Genomic DNA, 16,100 nt, shown 5'->3' on the forward strand with positions numbered 1-16,100 from the left:
TTTGCTAATTTTATGAATGATTAACGCAAAACTAAGAAATATTAATTTATGTTTGTAAACACTAAACTTCATGTACTTAGATTTGTGCTTTTCACAGAATTATGTAGATTTAAAAATAAATTCGTAAATCTTAATTTACAATGCTAACCAGAATAAAAGATATTACACAATACAAAAGTTGTAAAAAAAGAGACTTTATTAACAGTTTAGAAACAATCTTCTCCCTTTTCCACATTTTTCTTTCCACAAAGACTTGCACATGAAAACATGTAAAAGACAAAACCAGTGAAGATGTGAAAGCTAACCAAAAAAACAAGAACCAAAAAAAATTCCACTTTTTCAGTCAAGTGAAATTCCCTTGGTGTCAGTGCCGCATACTAATCATACTGAAGTCCATAAATACAGATGTTTGGCATAGAAGATGCTAACAGGAACAAACGGCTGTTTTGGGAATGGTAAAAGGTGAACCAGCAAAAAAAAAAATGATGATTTTTGACAATTCAGTAGGAGCTTCACATTTCCGGATGCAAAGCAAAGGTGTCTTGAGTCAGAAGATATGACATAAATGACCATTTCAAAATGATCTGCAGTTATATGGTCAAGCATGGCATTTTTGATTTCCTTGTGACTCATAAAGACAGGGGTCATGTTGCTGAGAGGGAGAAGATCAATAATTCATGGATTAAGAAGCAAAATTAAACAAATGGATGGAGCACAAAGCTTTGAGTTGGGATTGGTATTTTCTTTTGGTTCAGGGTCACTGAACTACAACTATTGAAATATACACCATCAGTCAAGCTGTTTTAAATTTGCTGAGGGGGGCCGGACAAAAAAAAAGAAATTTGAACCACTTAACTGAGTCAATAAATATAACAAATAAACCTTTAGGAATTCCAGATGTTATAACTCATCCCCTATATGGTTTTCTGATTTACCGTCCTCTGTTGATTCTGCAATAAAAAAAAACATGAATTTATATAAAGCTATTATGCAGTTGAGGTCAAAAGTTTACGTACACCTAGCATAATCTGCAAAATGTTCTTTTTTTAACCAAAATGCATTTTTTTTTTTATTCAGTACCGAACTGAAAAGATACTTCACATAAAAAGATGTTTACATATAGTCCACAGGAGAAAATAGTTGATTGGTTGATGACCCCGTTCAAAAGTTTACATACACTTGATTCTTAATAGTGTTGTTACCTGAATGATCCATAGCCGTTTTCTTTTTTTTAGTGATAGTTGTTCATGAGTCCCTTGTTCGCTCTGAACAGGTAAACTGCCTGCTGTTCTTCAGAAAAATCTCTCAGATCCCACAAATTCTTTGGTTTTTCAGCATTTTTGTGTATTTGAACCCTTTCCAGCAATGACTGTATGATTTTGAAATCCATCTTTTCACACCGAGGACAACTGAGGGACTCATATACAACTATTAAAAAAGGTTCAAACGCTCACTGATGCTTCAGAAAGAAACATTGATGCATTAAGAGCCAGGGGTGTAAACTTTTGAACAGAATAAAGATGTGTACATTTTTCTTATTTTGCCTATATATATTTTTTTCCATTTAGTACTGGCCTTCAGAAGCTACTTACGTTTCCCAGAAGACAAATTATTTTTTATTTTACATTGATCTTTAAATTTAAAAAGTTTTCACCCCCCAGCTCCTTCTGAAGCATCAGTGAGCATTTGAACCTTTTGTAATAATTGCATTTGAGTCCCTCAGTTGTCATCAGTGTGAAAAGATGGATCTCAAAATCAGAGTCATTGTTGACTCAAACACAAAAATGCTGGAAAACAAAAATCTGTGGGCCCTGAAGGATTTTTCTGAAGAACAGTGGCCAGTTTAACTGTTCAGGACAAACAAGGGACTCATGAACAACTATCACAAAAATCACCACAGCTGTGAATCATTAAGGTAACAGTATTAGGAATCAAGGGTATGTAAACTTTTGAACCGGGTCGTTTTTTATAAATTCAACTATTATTTTCTCTTGTGGACTATATGTAAACGTCTTTTATGTGAAATACCTTATTCAGGTAAGTACTAAACAACATGCATTTTGTATGATCTCTCTTATTTTGGTCAAATAATTAACATATTGAAGATTCGGCAAGGTGTATGTAAACTTTAGACCATTTTGATTGAAATGATTTTGTATCCAGACTGATGTTAGCATGAATAGTGGATTGTGAATTACCTGTATCCGTATTTTCTGCTGGATTTAGTTCAAGTATGGTTTCTTCTTCTTTTTCCTCAGCAGTTGGAGGCTCCTCTGCTGGCTTCACCTCTTCAGCTAAAAGCACAATTCATATACCAGATTTACTCCACATTAAACTGGAAAAGTAACTTTAATAGCTAGAAACACTATAATCTATGTCTATAATACAAATCTATGTCTCACCATCCTTGGGAGGAATGACCTTCTCTGCATCTTCTGTGCTGTTGGCTTTGCTGTTCTCTGAGGAGGTGGTGTTCTTGTCTTTAGCCTTATCTTTAGGCTTTGGTTTGGCAAACTTTGCTTTGTTTAGCAGGTAGTTGACCTCCCTGTCCAAGAGGGAAAGCTTAGCTTCAAGGTCCTTTGAGAGGAGAATGGGTTTCTCTGTTGGGGACAATTTGTCCTGTTCAGCAACAGTCTCATTCTTCCACGTCTGAAATAAAACAAAAAAGCAAAACAGGCAGAGTGAATCAAAAGTGTTTATTGTGTGTAATTCCCAAGGAAGGATGAAAGTATGGAAGCCTGTTTCTGCCAGTGAAGAAAAAAAAATAAAAAAAGGTTATTGAGACTCACAATTCTGACTTTTTTTTTCTTTCTCAGAATTGTGTGATATAAACAGAATTGCAAATTTATATCTCAATTCTGACTTAATTTGTAATTGCCTGTTATAAAGTCAGAATTGCGAGAAAAGCAATTCTGAGAAAAAGTCACAATTTTCAATTGTAAGTTTATATCAAGCAATTCTGAGGAAAAAAAAAGTTCTAAGAAAAAATGTTATTTCTCAGACATGTGATACATGTCTCACAATTCTGACTTTATAACTCGCAAAAAAGTAAAAATGGGAGTTTATATGCAATTCTGAGGACAAAAAAAAAAAAAAAAAAAAAAAAAAAGTAATTCTCAGAATTGCTATTACTGTTTTGCAATTATGACTTTATAACTCGCACTTTCAAATTTATATCATGCAAATTTGAGAAAAATAATTTTATTTCTCAAAATTGCAACTATTTCTCAGAATTGCAACTATTTCTGTCTCACAATTCTGACTTTATAACTCGCAATTTCAAGTTTATATCATGCAATTTTGAGAAAAAGAATTTTATTTCTCAAAATTGCGACCATTTCTATTAGGCAGAAATAGGCTGAAGAGGATTACATACCATTGTCTCATTGATGACCTTCTCTAGCGTCTTCAGTTCAACCTCCGTGAAGATCTGGTCACTCTCAGGAATCAATCTAGCACTCCTGTGAACAATATCCCATGCAAGTTCAAATGCAGTTTTCATTTATTTGGACGTGTCACGTACTGAACTCAAGTACCAAGACAAAAATAAATTAATTTCAAAATTAAAAATAGGCTTAATGTATACACAATTATTTTATTAATATAAATTTAAATAAAGGCAAAAGAATTATTAAAATAAATTAAATAAATATTAACATTTTATTATCATTTACATATTTTTATAAAAGAAGTTTTATAAGTTTATATGTTGAATAAGTTAAATATATTTAAAAATAAATGAATTAAAAAGTAATACATGTAATAAAATACATAAAATATATGAAATAAATGTAATAAATAATTTGATTAATATGTATTTTGAATGAAAATAGATTAAAAATATGTAATTAAATTAAATTTATAAATTAAATCTACATAAAATTATTTATTTTATGAATAAATTATATATTTATTATTTTTTTTAGACATGCATTTATTTTTAAGAAAGAAAGAAAAATGGATTTAAGTAACTAATGCAGCTCTCACTTGAGAAAGATGGTGGAGTGGTTAAGCATACTGTCAAGAGCTGCCAGTCTGTCGGGCCATTTCTTCCTCTCCTCCACTCTGAAGAACATGGCTTTACAAAGCTTTTTCAGTTCAGACAGCTTTTCCTTCAGCTCCTTAGTGCCGGCGGCATACCCCTCCTCATCCATCCAGCTAGAAGCCTCGCTCAGCTTGCCTGTGATCTGTTCCTTCTCCTCCTCAGTCACGACAGCCAGATACTCATCCTGATACAGCTTATCCTAGACAGAAAGTGGGAAAAATGAACTAGACTTGTCAAATTCAAAAGAATAATTGACCTAAAAAGAATAAAAATCTATTTTGAGGTGATAATAGCTGTCGTCCAAAATCCTCCATCATAATACAGCCTTAAGCCCACTATAGATTTCACCTAAAGCTCTGCAAATAAAGCTATTTAGGCCAGGACAAAGACAGTTCCGTCATTGCCACGCCACTGGAGCTATGAGTCACTGCTCAAACACTGAGAAGGGCTGCAGAGAGCTTTATTATACCTGCGTCTCAAAGATAAAAGCCTCCAGGCTGTTCAGGGTCTTTTCTCTCTCCTGCTTCTCCAGATCACGGTCAGTGAGGTCCTGCAGCCTAATATGAGGGAGGAACACATAGTAATTCTTTAGTTACTACCGAGTGTCTGTCCTGCTTTCCAGTTAATTCATTCTCCACATTAATTAATTCTGAGAAGCAAGAGACACAAGACACTTACCTCTTTTTGGACACTTCTATGTCCTCCGTGCTGGGATCCAGAACATCGTTCACCTCAAGCTCCACCGTGATGTCTTCAGAGAGTTTGCTCTTTTTCAGTGGTTTGGGTTTCTTTTCCTCTTCTTTCTCTTCTGCTTTCTCACCATCCGATTTCTCTTCAGGCTTTTCAGTTTTCTCGGCTTCTGCCTCTCCCTGTGTGATGGAGGTGAGAGTTCAGTTCTAGACTTATTCCAAAACTAAATCAAATGGAGTAACTCGCCAGTGGCTGGTAACTTTATATGAAACTGCAATATAATACACGTTTTAAATTGAAATTTAAGAATTATTGTCTGACCCTTGCTGACGTAAGTGATGGAAGTCACTCAAATGTTCATGTTTTTGTGTGTAGTGACAATTTTACCACACTTTCTGTCTAACAAAAGTCCATAATTGACTGTATATATAGATTTTTTAAACCATTAAATAAATAAATGAATAAATGATTAAGCACCTGTAAACCCGTAAAACAATTTGTAGAAAAATAATTTTAATTAAATACATATACACTACCAGTCTCTTCTGCTCACCAAACCTGCATTAATGTGATCCAAAGTACAGCAAAAACAATACAATTTCGACATATTTTTATTATTTAAAATAACTGCTTTCTATTGGAATATATTTTAAAATTTAATTTATTCCTTTGATTTCAAAGCGGAATTTTTACCATCACTACTCCAATCACATGATCCTTCAGAAATCATTCTTATATTCTGATTTGCTGCTCAAAAACATTTATTATTATTATTATTATTATTATTATTATTAGTTTAATTTTTTCAGGTTTCTTTGATGAATAGAACGTCCAGAAGAACAGCATTTATCTGAAACAGTAATCTTTTGTAACATTATAAATGTCTTTGTCATCACTTTTGATCAATTAAAAAAAACCTTGCTAAACAAAAAGTATTAATTAATTTCCCAAAAAAAGAAAGCTAGAAAAAACACATATACACTGACTCCAAGCTTTTGAATGGTATAAATGTTACAAAAGCTTTTTATTTCAGATAAATGCTGATTTTAGGATCTTTCTACTCACCAAAGAACACAGAAAAAAGGTACTCAACTGTTTTAAATATTAATAATAATAATATTATTATTATTAAATGTTTATTGAACAGTAAATCAGCATATTAGAATGATTTCTGAAGGATCATGTGACACTGAAGACTGGAGTAATGATGTTGAAAAAAATTAACTTTGATCACAGGAATAAATTACATTTTAAAATATATTCAAAAATATTTCACAATATCACTGTTTTTGCTGCATTTTGGATCAAATAAATGCAGGCTTCTTTTAACTGCTAGTGTATCTTAAAATTACTTTCTATAGAAATTGTCATGACTTTTACAGGCCTGTAAACTAGGCTTTTAAAATTCCTTGATATTTTCAGGTTTTCCAGGATCATGGGAATCTTGTCATTAATATTCGAGGTAAAAAAAAAAGAAACTCTAGTCAGGTGTTTGGCATTGCACGCTCTATAATAAAACATGAGAGGAAGTCAAAAGATTCTCCTGAGAATAACAGGGCGGAACTAGTGAACTTGAGTCTCATGAAAGCCTAGAGGTTCCATAATCATTCTGCACCTCTTCAGAAATGTGATTAACTGTGAATCATCTCACCTGGGTTTCCGCTTTATCTTCTTTGTTGTCTTTCTGCTCCTCCGCCTGAGGCTCTCCATTTTTTTTCTCCTCCGTCTCAGGTTTCTCCTGGGCAGACTCTTCCTGTTTCTCTGACTGGTCCTGGTCTTTCCCAGCCTCTGTAGTCACTTCTTCTTCATCCTTAAAAAAAAAAAAAAAAAAAAAAAGTCAAGATTAAGTTTGATAAAATGACATTTAAATGTGTGTCAGAGTCATTAAGAATCATTAAGCAGATTTACCGTAACCGGTTCAGTCACATTCGCAGCTGGCTCAGAGCTGCCACCCCCAAACAGACTGGAAATGGTGTTTCCAAGTTCTGTAGAAAAGAAATAAAATAAAAATAAACATTTGAAAGAGTGAAGCAGGCACACACATCTTTTATATTATTAAGACCAGAAAATTATTATTAAATCCAGAAAAATACAGTAATATTGTGAAATATTTTTTCAACGAAAATAACTTGTGTAAATATTTTCAAATTTAATTTATTCCTTGATCGAAGCTGAATTTTCAGCATCATAATTCCAGTCTTCAGTGTGAAATGATCCTTCAGAAATCATTTTAATATGCTTATTTATGATCAATGTTGGAAACAGTTGTACTGCTTAATATTTTTTGGAACCTGTGATACGTTTTTCAGGATTCTTTGATAAATAAAAAGTTTGAAAGAACAGCGTTCAAAATAGAAATTGTTACAATATACACTACCAATCAAAAGTTTTTGAACAGTAAGATATTTAAAGAAGTCCGTTCTCATCGGCTTACCAAGCCTGCATCAGCTAAATTTAATTTAAAATACATGTTTTCTATTTAAAAATTTAATTTATTCTTGTGATTTCAAAACTGAATTTTTAGCATTGTTACTCCAGTCACATGATGCTTCAGAAATCATTCTAATATCCTGATTTGCTGCTCAAAAACATTTACTATTATGTTGAATACAGCCAAGTAAAATATTTTCAGGTTTCTTTGATAAATAGAAAGTTCAGAAGAACAGCATTGATCTGAAATAGAAATAATTTGTTACATTATAAATGTCTTTACCATCAACATCATCATTAATCAAATTAAAACAGTTGCTAAATAAAAGTATTAGTTTATCATTTCAAATAAATATTATAAATGCAGGCTTAGCAGTCAGCAGAGAATTCTTTAAACATTAAAAAGTAATCTTTTTTTTAACACTTCAATACTTTTATTCAGCAAGGATGTGTTAAATGGACAAAAAGTGATGATAAAGACTTATATTGTTAGAAAAGACTAAAATTTTAACGTTTTATTCATCAAAGAACCAAAAAGTATCACAGATTCCAAAATAAATATTAATCACAAATCAGTGTTACATGATCCTTCAGAAATCATTCTAATATGCTAAGGACTGGAGTAATGGCTAATGAAAATTCAGCACTGCGTCACAGAAATAAACTATATTTTAAAGTATTATAATAGGAAACCAAAATTAGAAATTGCAATATTTCACAATATTAAACTTTTTTTCTGTATCCAATTATACAGCCTTGATGGGCACAAGAGACTCAATAATAATAAAAAAAAAAATTAAACGTTTGAATGACAGTGTATATCCAACAACAATATAAATTATGTAAAACATTATATACATTCTTTGAAAAAAATAAATAATAAAACTCACTTGTAAGTGTGGACTCCTCCTCTTTCTCCTCCACAATGGTCTCAAATACTGACTCCACCTAAAAAGTCAATAATTCAGGTAAGAATTAAGCATTTACTGGCATAGTAAAACTTAATAATAAAATAGTTGGAAAATGTACTAATGTCATTAATCATTATAAACTAAAATCTAGTACTAACCCGGTCTAGAAGTAGCACTCCACTTTCATCCATGTTGAAATGGGCCTTGATGCCCTTAGATTCAGCATCTGAATGTTTCTTGAAGCTGCTGCCCACTCCAGACAGTTTCACCGTCGTCAGATTCTGAGATCCAAACACTCTGAAAAAGAGAAAATAATTGAATTGATGTTAACTTGAGTATCTTCTGATAAAAGTGTAAATGAATAAAACTTGGTCACTTACTTTAGATCCTGTTCACTGAGGAAGCTGAGGTCTCCATAATTGATGTAGAAGACAAAGTCATCTGTGTAACGATTAAAAGTGATAACTTTCCTCTGTGGATAAGGGGCCATTCTCTGAAACAGGATGCGCTTGTTGTGCTTCATGGACTTCAAGCCATCCTCTTCCTCTGTCTCACGACTGAACTCAACCTAAGGAGTGAAAGAAAACATCTGAAAACTTCTTAAGCACCGTGGTATGACAATTAAATCTAGAAGAAATCTAAGGAGGAGCATAAGGTCGTTGTCTTCACCCTCGCACCTGTATGGGAAACACAGCTGCATCTCTGACCAAGAAAGGTTTGACTTTAAAGGCTTTGCTGAGCGCAGCGGCCTGATAGACGGCACCCATCGCTGCAGCTTCATCTGCATTGATGTTCTTGCTCAGTTCCTCTCTGGAGACAAAAGAACATCAATGAAACCAAGCTGAATTATCTCTTCACTTGTTAATCAATTCTAATTGCAACAGATGTTGGAATAGCATTAGTTGTTTGTTGAATGATTCTGATTTTGTTCAAAAAAAAAAAAAAGTGGTCCATAACAAGGGGCCAAGTTTGGCTGGTTATCTTATCCCAGTCTGCCCCTGCTGGCTGATGTTGTAACTACACCACTCAGTTACTAAAATAATCTTTTTCCACTGACAGAAAATCAAAAGTACCTACTACAGGTTAAACAGGAAATTAAAAATAAAAATGCAAAAACATACTTTCCCACAGCTTTAAGAAGCACATCCTGCACTTTGGGCACCCTGGTGGATCCTCCAACCAGAATAACCTGTTCAATCTCATCCTGTTGGATGACAGGTATTTCAGATTATTTTTGAATTATAGTCATTTAGGAAAACCTGTTTAAATGGCCTAATATTTAGCTCCTCACCATTCTCATTTCAGAAGCAGCTAAAGCTTCTTTTACAGGTCCTGGTACTCTGTCAAAGAGATCCTCGCAGAGGGCCTCAAACTCAGAGCGAGTCACTTTTGCCTTAAAGTCTATGTCATCCATCAGTCCTTCAATCTGAAGAGAGAACGTCAAGAGGTCATTAAACCACCCAGACTTGAATGAAGCAAACCACCAAATGATACGCCACAACACAGACTACTTCTATCGGTTTAATGTAACTGAGTGAGTTGTACTGGTTTTGTTTTTGTGTTTACATATAAAGAAGGTCTAACAAATCTCACCCGGTCACGGAAATAGACATCATTTGATAACACACATTTAAACAAGGCCATCCAATGTGGGCAAATAATTATGTGCTAAACCTTACTTCAAACAGATACAGTGTGGTCCTACTGTCTTAAAAAACAATCTGAGTGAGAGTCAATATGAAAAATGAATAAGAAATTGAAATGGTCTTTTTTAAAATCTTATTAAATTGAAAGCGTCTTATTTGGTTTGCCCCTTCTTTTCCATTTTAATGACAGCAACATTCAAGTTGCATGAACTCCACAATTGCATGATTTGAGAATGATACAAAGCATATTGTGCTTCAGTGGAAGCAAGAACATCTGACAAGTTCACAAATTTGCTTACATTTGAATAGTGACCTAGAAATGTCAACTGACCATTTAAAACATTTAAAGTCACAATGAATTAATCAGCTGCAGATTTTCTTCTTTTCTTTCCGCCACTGAATAAAAAAGTTATTGTGCAATAAATTACTTTTTTCTCAGATTCGTGAGATATCAGAACTTTAAAGTCAGAATTCTGTGATATACTCACTTTTTTTTCTTGCAAATGTGAGTTTGCATCTCGCTCACAATACTGACTTTAATGCAATTTTAACCTTTTTTTCTCAGAATTGTGAGATATACAGTAACTCGAAACAGAGTTATAAAGTCCAGTTTTGAGGGCAAAAAGACTTTTTTCCCAGAATTGTGAGTTTATCTAAATTCTGACTTCATATTTTGCAATTTTGTGAGTTTATATTCTTGTTTTGTCACTATTTGTTTTTGACAATTGCGAGATATACAGTAACATTTGAGGGAAAAAAGACTGATATGTTCTCAGAATTGCGAGTTTGTCACACAATTCTGACTTTATAACTCGCAATTCTGAGTTATAAAGAAAAAAAGTGTCATAATTTCAGTTGATTGTACGAGAGTGGCAGGTTAAGTCTGGTATACATCACCAGAGAACTATGTTGTTTCACCAGAACACTTATGACATTGAGGTTACACAAAAAAATGAAAAATATGCATGAATGAATGGCTCACAATAAGATCGATAATAATATGCATTTTGAATAAAGATGAATTTTGATTTTATGCAGACTATAATTTTAGCCAACTGATTGAATTGTATTTTGACCAACTGAGATAAATTGTCATTTCAGTTTGAGATACCTGTGCCGTATGTTCAGCATTGGCGCTCAGCACAGTCTTGAGTCTCTGAGCCTCTTTAAGGAGTTTGGCCATGGCGCGCAGATTCTCCCTCACGTCCTTCTTTGATTTCTTCTGTTCGTTAAAGAGTTTGGCAAGATGATCTCTGAGTCTCAGCTCAATCTCAAAGCCACCGAGTGTTCTATCAAACCTAAATATTAAAAGAAAAACAGCCATAGTCAGCAAAGAGTGATATTGTATACATAAATCTCCTACTGTTAATATATAAAAACGTAATTTTTAATTAGTAATATGCATTGCGGAGAAGTCATTTGGACAAGGAGATTTTCTCAATATTTTGATATTTTTGCAAACTCAGATTACTTATTTTCTAATAGTTGTATCTCTGCTAAATATTGCCCTATCCTTACAATACATCAATGGAAAGATTGTTAATTCAGATTTCAGATTATGTATTAATCTCAATTTTGAAAAATTATGACTTTTTCCCTGTCTGATTTTGTGGTCCAGGGTCACACATACATGCCCTCTGGAGGCCAAAAACTTGTGGCGAAAACATGACAACCATGACTAACCCAACTCCACGGATCTGAAGCTGTGGCTGAGTGCCAGATTCCTTGGTCTTCACCGTTTGATATGTAACAATGGTGGCTGTTGTGCTGCCTGATCCCATATCATAAAACATGATGTTCTACAAAAGACACAGAAAAGTAAGTACCAAACAATCTGTCACAAATCACACTTAAAAATTAATATCTGCATCACCAAAATGCCATTGGTTGGCCAGACAGATCCCACCCACCAACTACACCACTGGCTGATACAATGTTGACCAGATAAATAACTAATTTCACTTAAATTCTCTTAGAATTACCTGTGCAGTAGAGTTGATGTCCTTCCTTCTAAACACTCCATAGTTCAAAGCCACAGCAGTATTATCATTGATAAGCTGAAGAACCTTTAGACCTGCTATATGGGCAGCCTGCAAGACTGCCCTGCGTTCTGCCTGATTAAAAAAGGCTGGCACTGTGATCACAGCATCTTTTATGATTTGCTCTGTTAGAAGAAAAACAAACTAAATTATTGGTGCCCGATCTGCAAAAACCAAGACAACTCTTCAAAACACTCCAGCTAATCAAACCTGCAAAGTCTTGAGCCAGACTACGGGAGTAGTTCAATATCATGCCCAAAAGTTCCTCTGGAGTATACTGCAACTCTCTGGATGATATAAAAGATTCATTTTCCATGTTAATATGAAACACATTGGCTCCAGCTAACGCACCTGCAAGTGCTCCATCACTTACTCAGAGAATTTGAAATACACTGTTCCTCTTTTTTCATCTCTCTGCAGCTGGTGTTCAGGGAAGTGTTTCTGATACTGTGCCACCAGTGGGTTGTCTGCTTTCTTTCCCAAAATGCTCTGGAGGAATCTGTAAACCGCCTTGGGGTTCTTCACAGCCTGTCATGATTAAAGTATGTCAGTGTCAAAGCTTGTCAAAAATGCTGAAAACAAGGAGTTGGAGACAAAGAAAATGCGAAGTGGTGTTTTTCATACTACAGAATTTTAACATAGACCATGTACCTGGGCTTATTTTGAATGACCTCCACTATTGTTCAAAAGTCTTTAATACTTAGAGTAAAGTAATTAATACTTATATTCAAGAAAGATGCATTAAATTAATCAAGAATGACAGTAAAGACATTTATAATGTTACAGATTTCTATTTCATAATTGTTATTTTGAACTTTCTATTAAATGAATCAAGAAAAAATGTATCAATGTTTCCACAAGATATTAAGTAGCACAACGGTTTTCAACATTGATAAAAATGAGAAATGTTTTGTGCACACCAAATAAGCATATTAGAATGATTTCCAAAGGATCATGACACTTAAGATATTTTATAGTTTCAATTGTAATAACATTTCACAATATTACACAAAATGACTGACTTTTTTTTCCCATAAACATTAAAAAAACACCAACTTTAAACTTTTGAATGTTTCTCCTTGTAATTTTTAATATAAAAGTAATACATTTTATAGAAAGTAATAACCCAGCTGGCTTCAAAAAGGAGGAATGGTGGTGAAAATTTTTTTAATTTTTAGCCAAACATTCAGGTCTGCCTCCATTCTGGTACAGAATGCCCCCTTTTAATTACTGATTCATAAAATTATATAACCCTATAATTTTTTTCTCACTGAAATTTCATGTTTTATTTGGAAATGTCAAATTACAAGTAAAAAAGGTATTGTGGTGTACAATGACTTACCACTCCTAAAGCACCGTCTCCAAAAAGCCTCTCATTTTCCTTTAAGCACACAGCGACTGGAGTTTTTCGCCGGGACTCCCTGCACAAAAGAGCAGCTAAATGTCACAACTGAGTAATATGCTGTCTGAAAAGAATTTAATTACAAGTCTAAATCAATTGACATTGGATTTTAGGTGTAAAATGTGCACTTTGCTCCAAAACATACTTGTTTAATGCAATCTCCATTGGCACACCGGGTTTCACTATAGCGACTTTCATCCATTCACTGCCCAAGTCCACAGACATCACAGCAACTGATTCTGAAATACAAAAATGTCAATGTGAGCTGAAATTGTGTTCTAGATAGCAAAACCACAACGTAAAAAGAATGCATGTTTACAATCTTGATAGATTTACACTACCAGTCAAAAGTTTTTGAACAGTAAGATTGTTTGTTTTTAAATGAAGTCTCTTCTGCTCACCAAGCCTGCATTTATTTGATCCAAAATACAGCAAAAGCCATAATATTATGAGATATTTTAACTATATAAAATAACTGCTTTCTATTTGAATATATTTTAAAATGTAATGTATTCCTGTGAGCTAAATAAAGCTACATTTTACAGCATCATTACTTCGGTTTTCAGTGTCACATTATCTTTCAGAAATCATTCTTATATGCTGATTTGCTGTTCAAGAAAACATTTATTATTATTATTATTATTATTATCAATATTTAAAACTGTTGAGTATATATTTTAAAGGATTCTTTGATGAATAAAAAGATCAGCATTTATCCGACATAAAAAGCTTTTGCAACATTATACACTATACCATTCAAAACCTTGGAGTCAGTATATATATTTATATATATTGTTTGGAAAGAAATTATAGAAAAAATAAACTTTTATTTATCAAATTATTATTAAACTTATTTAGCAAGGATGCTGTAAAAAATTCTTCAAAAGTGATGATAAAGACATTCATAATGTTACAAAAGACTTCTATTTCGGATAAATGCTGTTCTTATGAACTTTATATTCATCAAAGAAACCACAAAAAAATTATATTCAGCTGTTTTTAACATAATAAATAATAAATCTTTTTTAACAGCAAATCAGAATATGAGAATTATTTCTGAAGGATCACGTGACTGGAATAATTATGCTAAAAATACAGCTTTGAAATCACAGGAATAACATTTTAAAATATATAAAAAAAGAAATCTGTTACCTTAAATAGTAAAAATATTTCAAAATGTCAGTTTTTGCTGTACTTTAGATCAAATAAATGCAGGCTTGCCTTGGTGAGCAGAAGACACTTCTTTAAAAAAAAAAAAACATTACAAATCTTACAAAAACTTTTGACTGGTATTGTAAAATCATCCTTATAGACATCACTAAAGGAAACTTAGAACAAAGATCAGACTACAATAATAATTTATGTACTGCTAACCTGTTTGAGAAGGCAGAAATGCTGCTATTAGGCAAAAAACAGCCCATAATGACAGCTTTTCCCTCATTGTGACCTGCAGAAAAGATACAGAAAAGACTGGTTCAACAGCATGTAGGCTAATAGTACAAAGGTGACAGATCTGTACCATAAAACAGGAAGCATACTGAGTTCCCTCAAATCACCATGTCGAACACTATTACTAAAACTGGACAGTACTACATCACAACCCTGATATAAGAAAAAACTGTCCGAATGCCATATATGGATGTGTAGGTGGAGACAGTCAGCCAGCAGCAGGTGTAGATAGGTGCAGCTGATTTTATGTGATCCCCCCCACAAGCCTGAGACAAAGCTTGAGAACATGTGGATCGCAAACCTGTTCCTGGAGGCCCCCCAAAAGTATGTTTTGGATGTTGTCTTAATCAAACACACCTGATTTAACCATTCTGCAACAGAAAACCTAAAATGTGTCACATAAAAATAATATTGAGGGCCTCCAGGAAGCACTTTACAGAGCTTTCCTGCACAATTGAGACACTAGAACCAAGGTGTAAACAGAATACAAGGAAACAATGGTTAATATCTATTAAAAAAAACATCATTTGGCTTCATTTTTTTTACACACTATTTTGAATGCTGGTTCAAAAATGCAAAGTGGAAACTTCTAGTTGCACAGCCTGCGTGACGTAAGCTTGAATGAGGTTGCCTGATCCTGATGGGAAGAGCATCATGGCCATGTCAAACTGTCATTTCCCTTCTTGATGATATGGAGCAAACATAACTCTTTCTATTTTGAAGCCTCACATATAAGAAAATGCAGCTGATGATCTGGTAGCTGTACTACTGTACTAGACTCATCAACACACATTAATGAACATATGCAACCAGTCAGACTAGCCCAAACATTTCCAACAAAGAAAGTAATGGCATGGCACTTACCCTCAGCCAGATCAAGTTTTATATTGGCTCTTGTTGACTGGTAAATCCCTCTTGACACCTGAACAACAATATTTAGAAACGCTTATCCTGCCCTAATTAAGAACCACAACTTTTCTGTGTTTATCCCTTATATCTAACGTCTTACAGAAGGCAGGAATATCGCATTAACCAGCACTGCTCTGTGACCACACCACCTCGCTTGCTTGATTTTGCTCTTGCAATCACCGGCTTGTTCTAACACATTGGGCCCAGAACGCGGCGTGATCTCATTGGATCCACACAACTCGCTGAAGCGCTGATCGCTATGCTCCTAAGTCCCGCCTCTTTTTCCTTGAATGGAGAACGCTGATTGGTCCACGTGCTAACCGGTACGCGCGAGTGGTCAGTCGTGTAAGTAAGCACGGATCTGATTGGTCCACGTAAAATAGGGGAACATAACGGCTATGCGACAAGTTGTAGTTTTTGATAGCAGCGACGGGAGCTCGGCTCATTTCTGCGAATTGATTCGTTTGAACAGCTCTTTTTGAAGAACAGACTCAGTGAATCTTTTACGTCATTCTTTCAATGTATTACATGCTATTATTCATATTTTTTTGTCTATTACGTTTTTTAGTTAAGGTTTAA

At 33.9% G+C, this 16,100-nt stretch overlaps 1 protein-coding gene across 1 annotated transcript; it reads right to left on the reverse strand.

Annotated features, from left to right (window-relative positions):
• Nucleotides 1-178: 178 nt before the first annotated feature.
• On the reverse strand, nucleotides 179-15,737 carry hyou1 (hypoxia up-regulated 1). Its single transcript, XM_073829367.1, has 24 exons — nucleotides 15,477-15,737; nucleotides 14,538-14,610; nucleotides 13,309-13,402; nucleotides 13,104-13,182; nucleotides 12,135-12,289; nucleotides 11,972-12,048; nucleotides 11,705-11,886; nucleotides 11,406-11,521; nucleotides 10,834-11,020; nucleotides 9,368-9,502; nucleotides 9,198-9,280; nucleotides 8,754-8,886; nucleotides 8,457-8,644; nucleotides 8,235-8,373; nucleotides 8,056-8,113; nucleotides 6,644-6,720; nucleotides 6,387-6,545; nucleotides 4,724-4,914; nucleotides 4,515-4,602; nucleotides 3,988-4,244; nucleotides 3,377-3,461; nucleotides 2,403-2,649; nucleotides 2,199-2,294; nucleotides 179-950 (listed from the first exon to the last, which is right to left on the reverse strand). Exons 2-24 carry the CDS (start codon nucleotides 14,602-14,604, stop codon nucleotides 901-903), a joined length of 2,943 nt encoding a protein of 980 aa, XP_073685468.1. The 5' UTR covers nucleotides 14,605-14,610; nucleotides 15,477-15,737; the 3' UTR covers nucleotides 179-900.
• Between the last annotated feature and the right edge of the window lie 363 nt (nucleotides 15,738-16,100).

This window comes from Garra rufa, chromosome 23 (genome assembly GCF_049309525.1).
Source record: "Garra rufa chromosome 23, GarRuf1.0, whole genome shotgun sequence".
NCBI classification, from domain to species: Eukaryota; Metazoa; Chordata; class Actinopteri; order Cypriniformes; family Cyprinidae; genus Garra; species Garra rufa.

Bases quoted from the DNA above. Each gene is read 5' to 3' on its own strand.
- hyou1 (XM_073829367.1), bottom strand. From the start codon at position 14,604: ATGAGGGAAAAGCTGTCATTATGGGCTGTTTTTTGCCTAATAGCAGCA. The intron at 11,887-11,971 runs GTTTGATTAGCT...TTCTTCTAACAG, and splicing joins TCTGGCTCAAGACTTTGCAG to AGCAAATCATAAAAGATGCT. The intron at 951-2,198 runs GTAATTCACAAT...TTTTTATTGCAG, and splicing joins AGCAGAAAATACGGATACAG to AATCAACAGAGGACGGTAAA.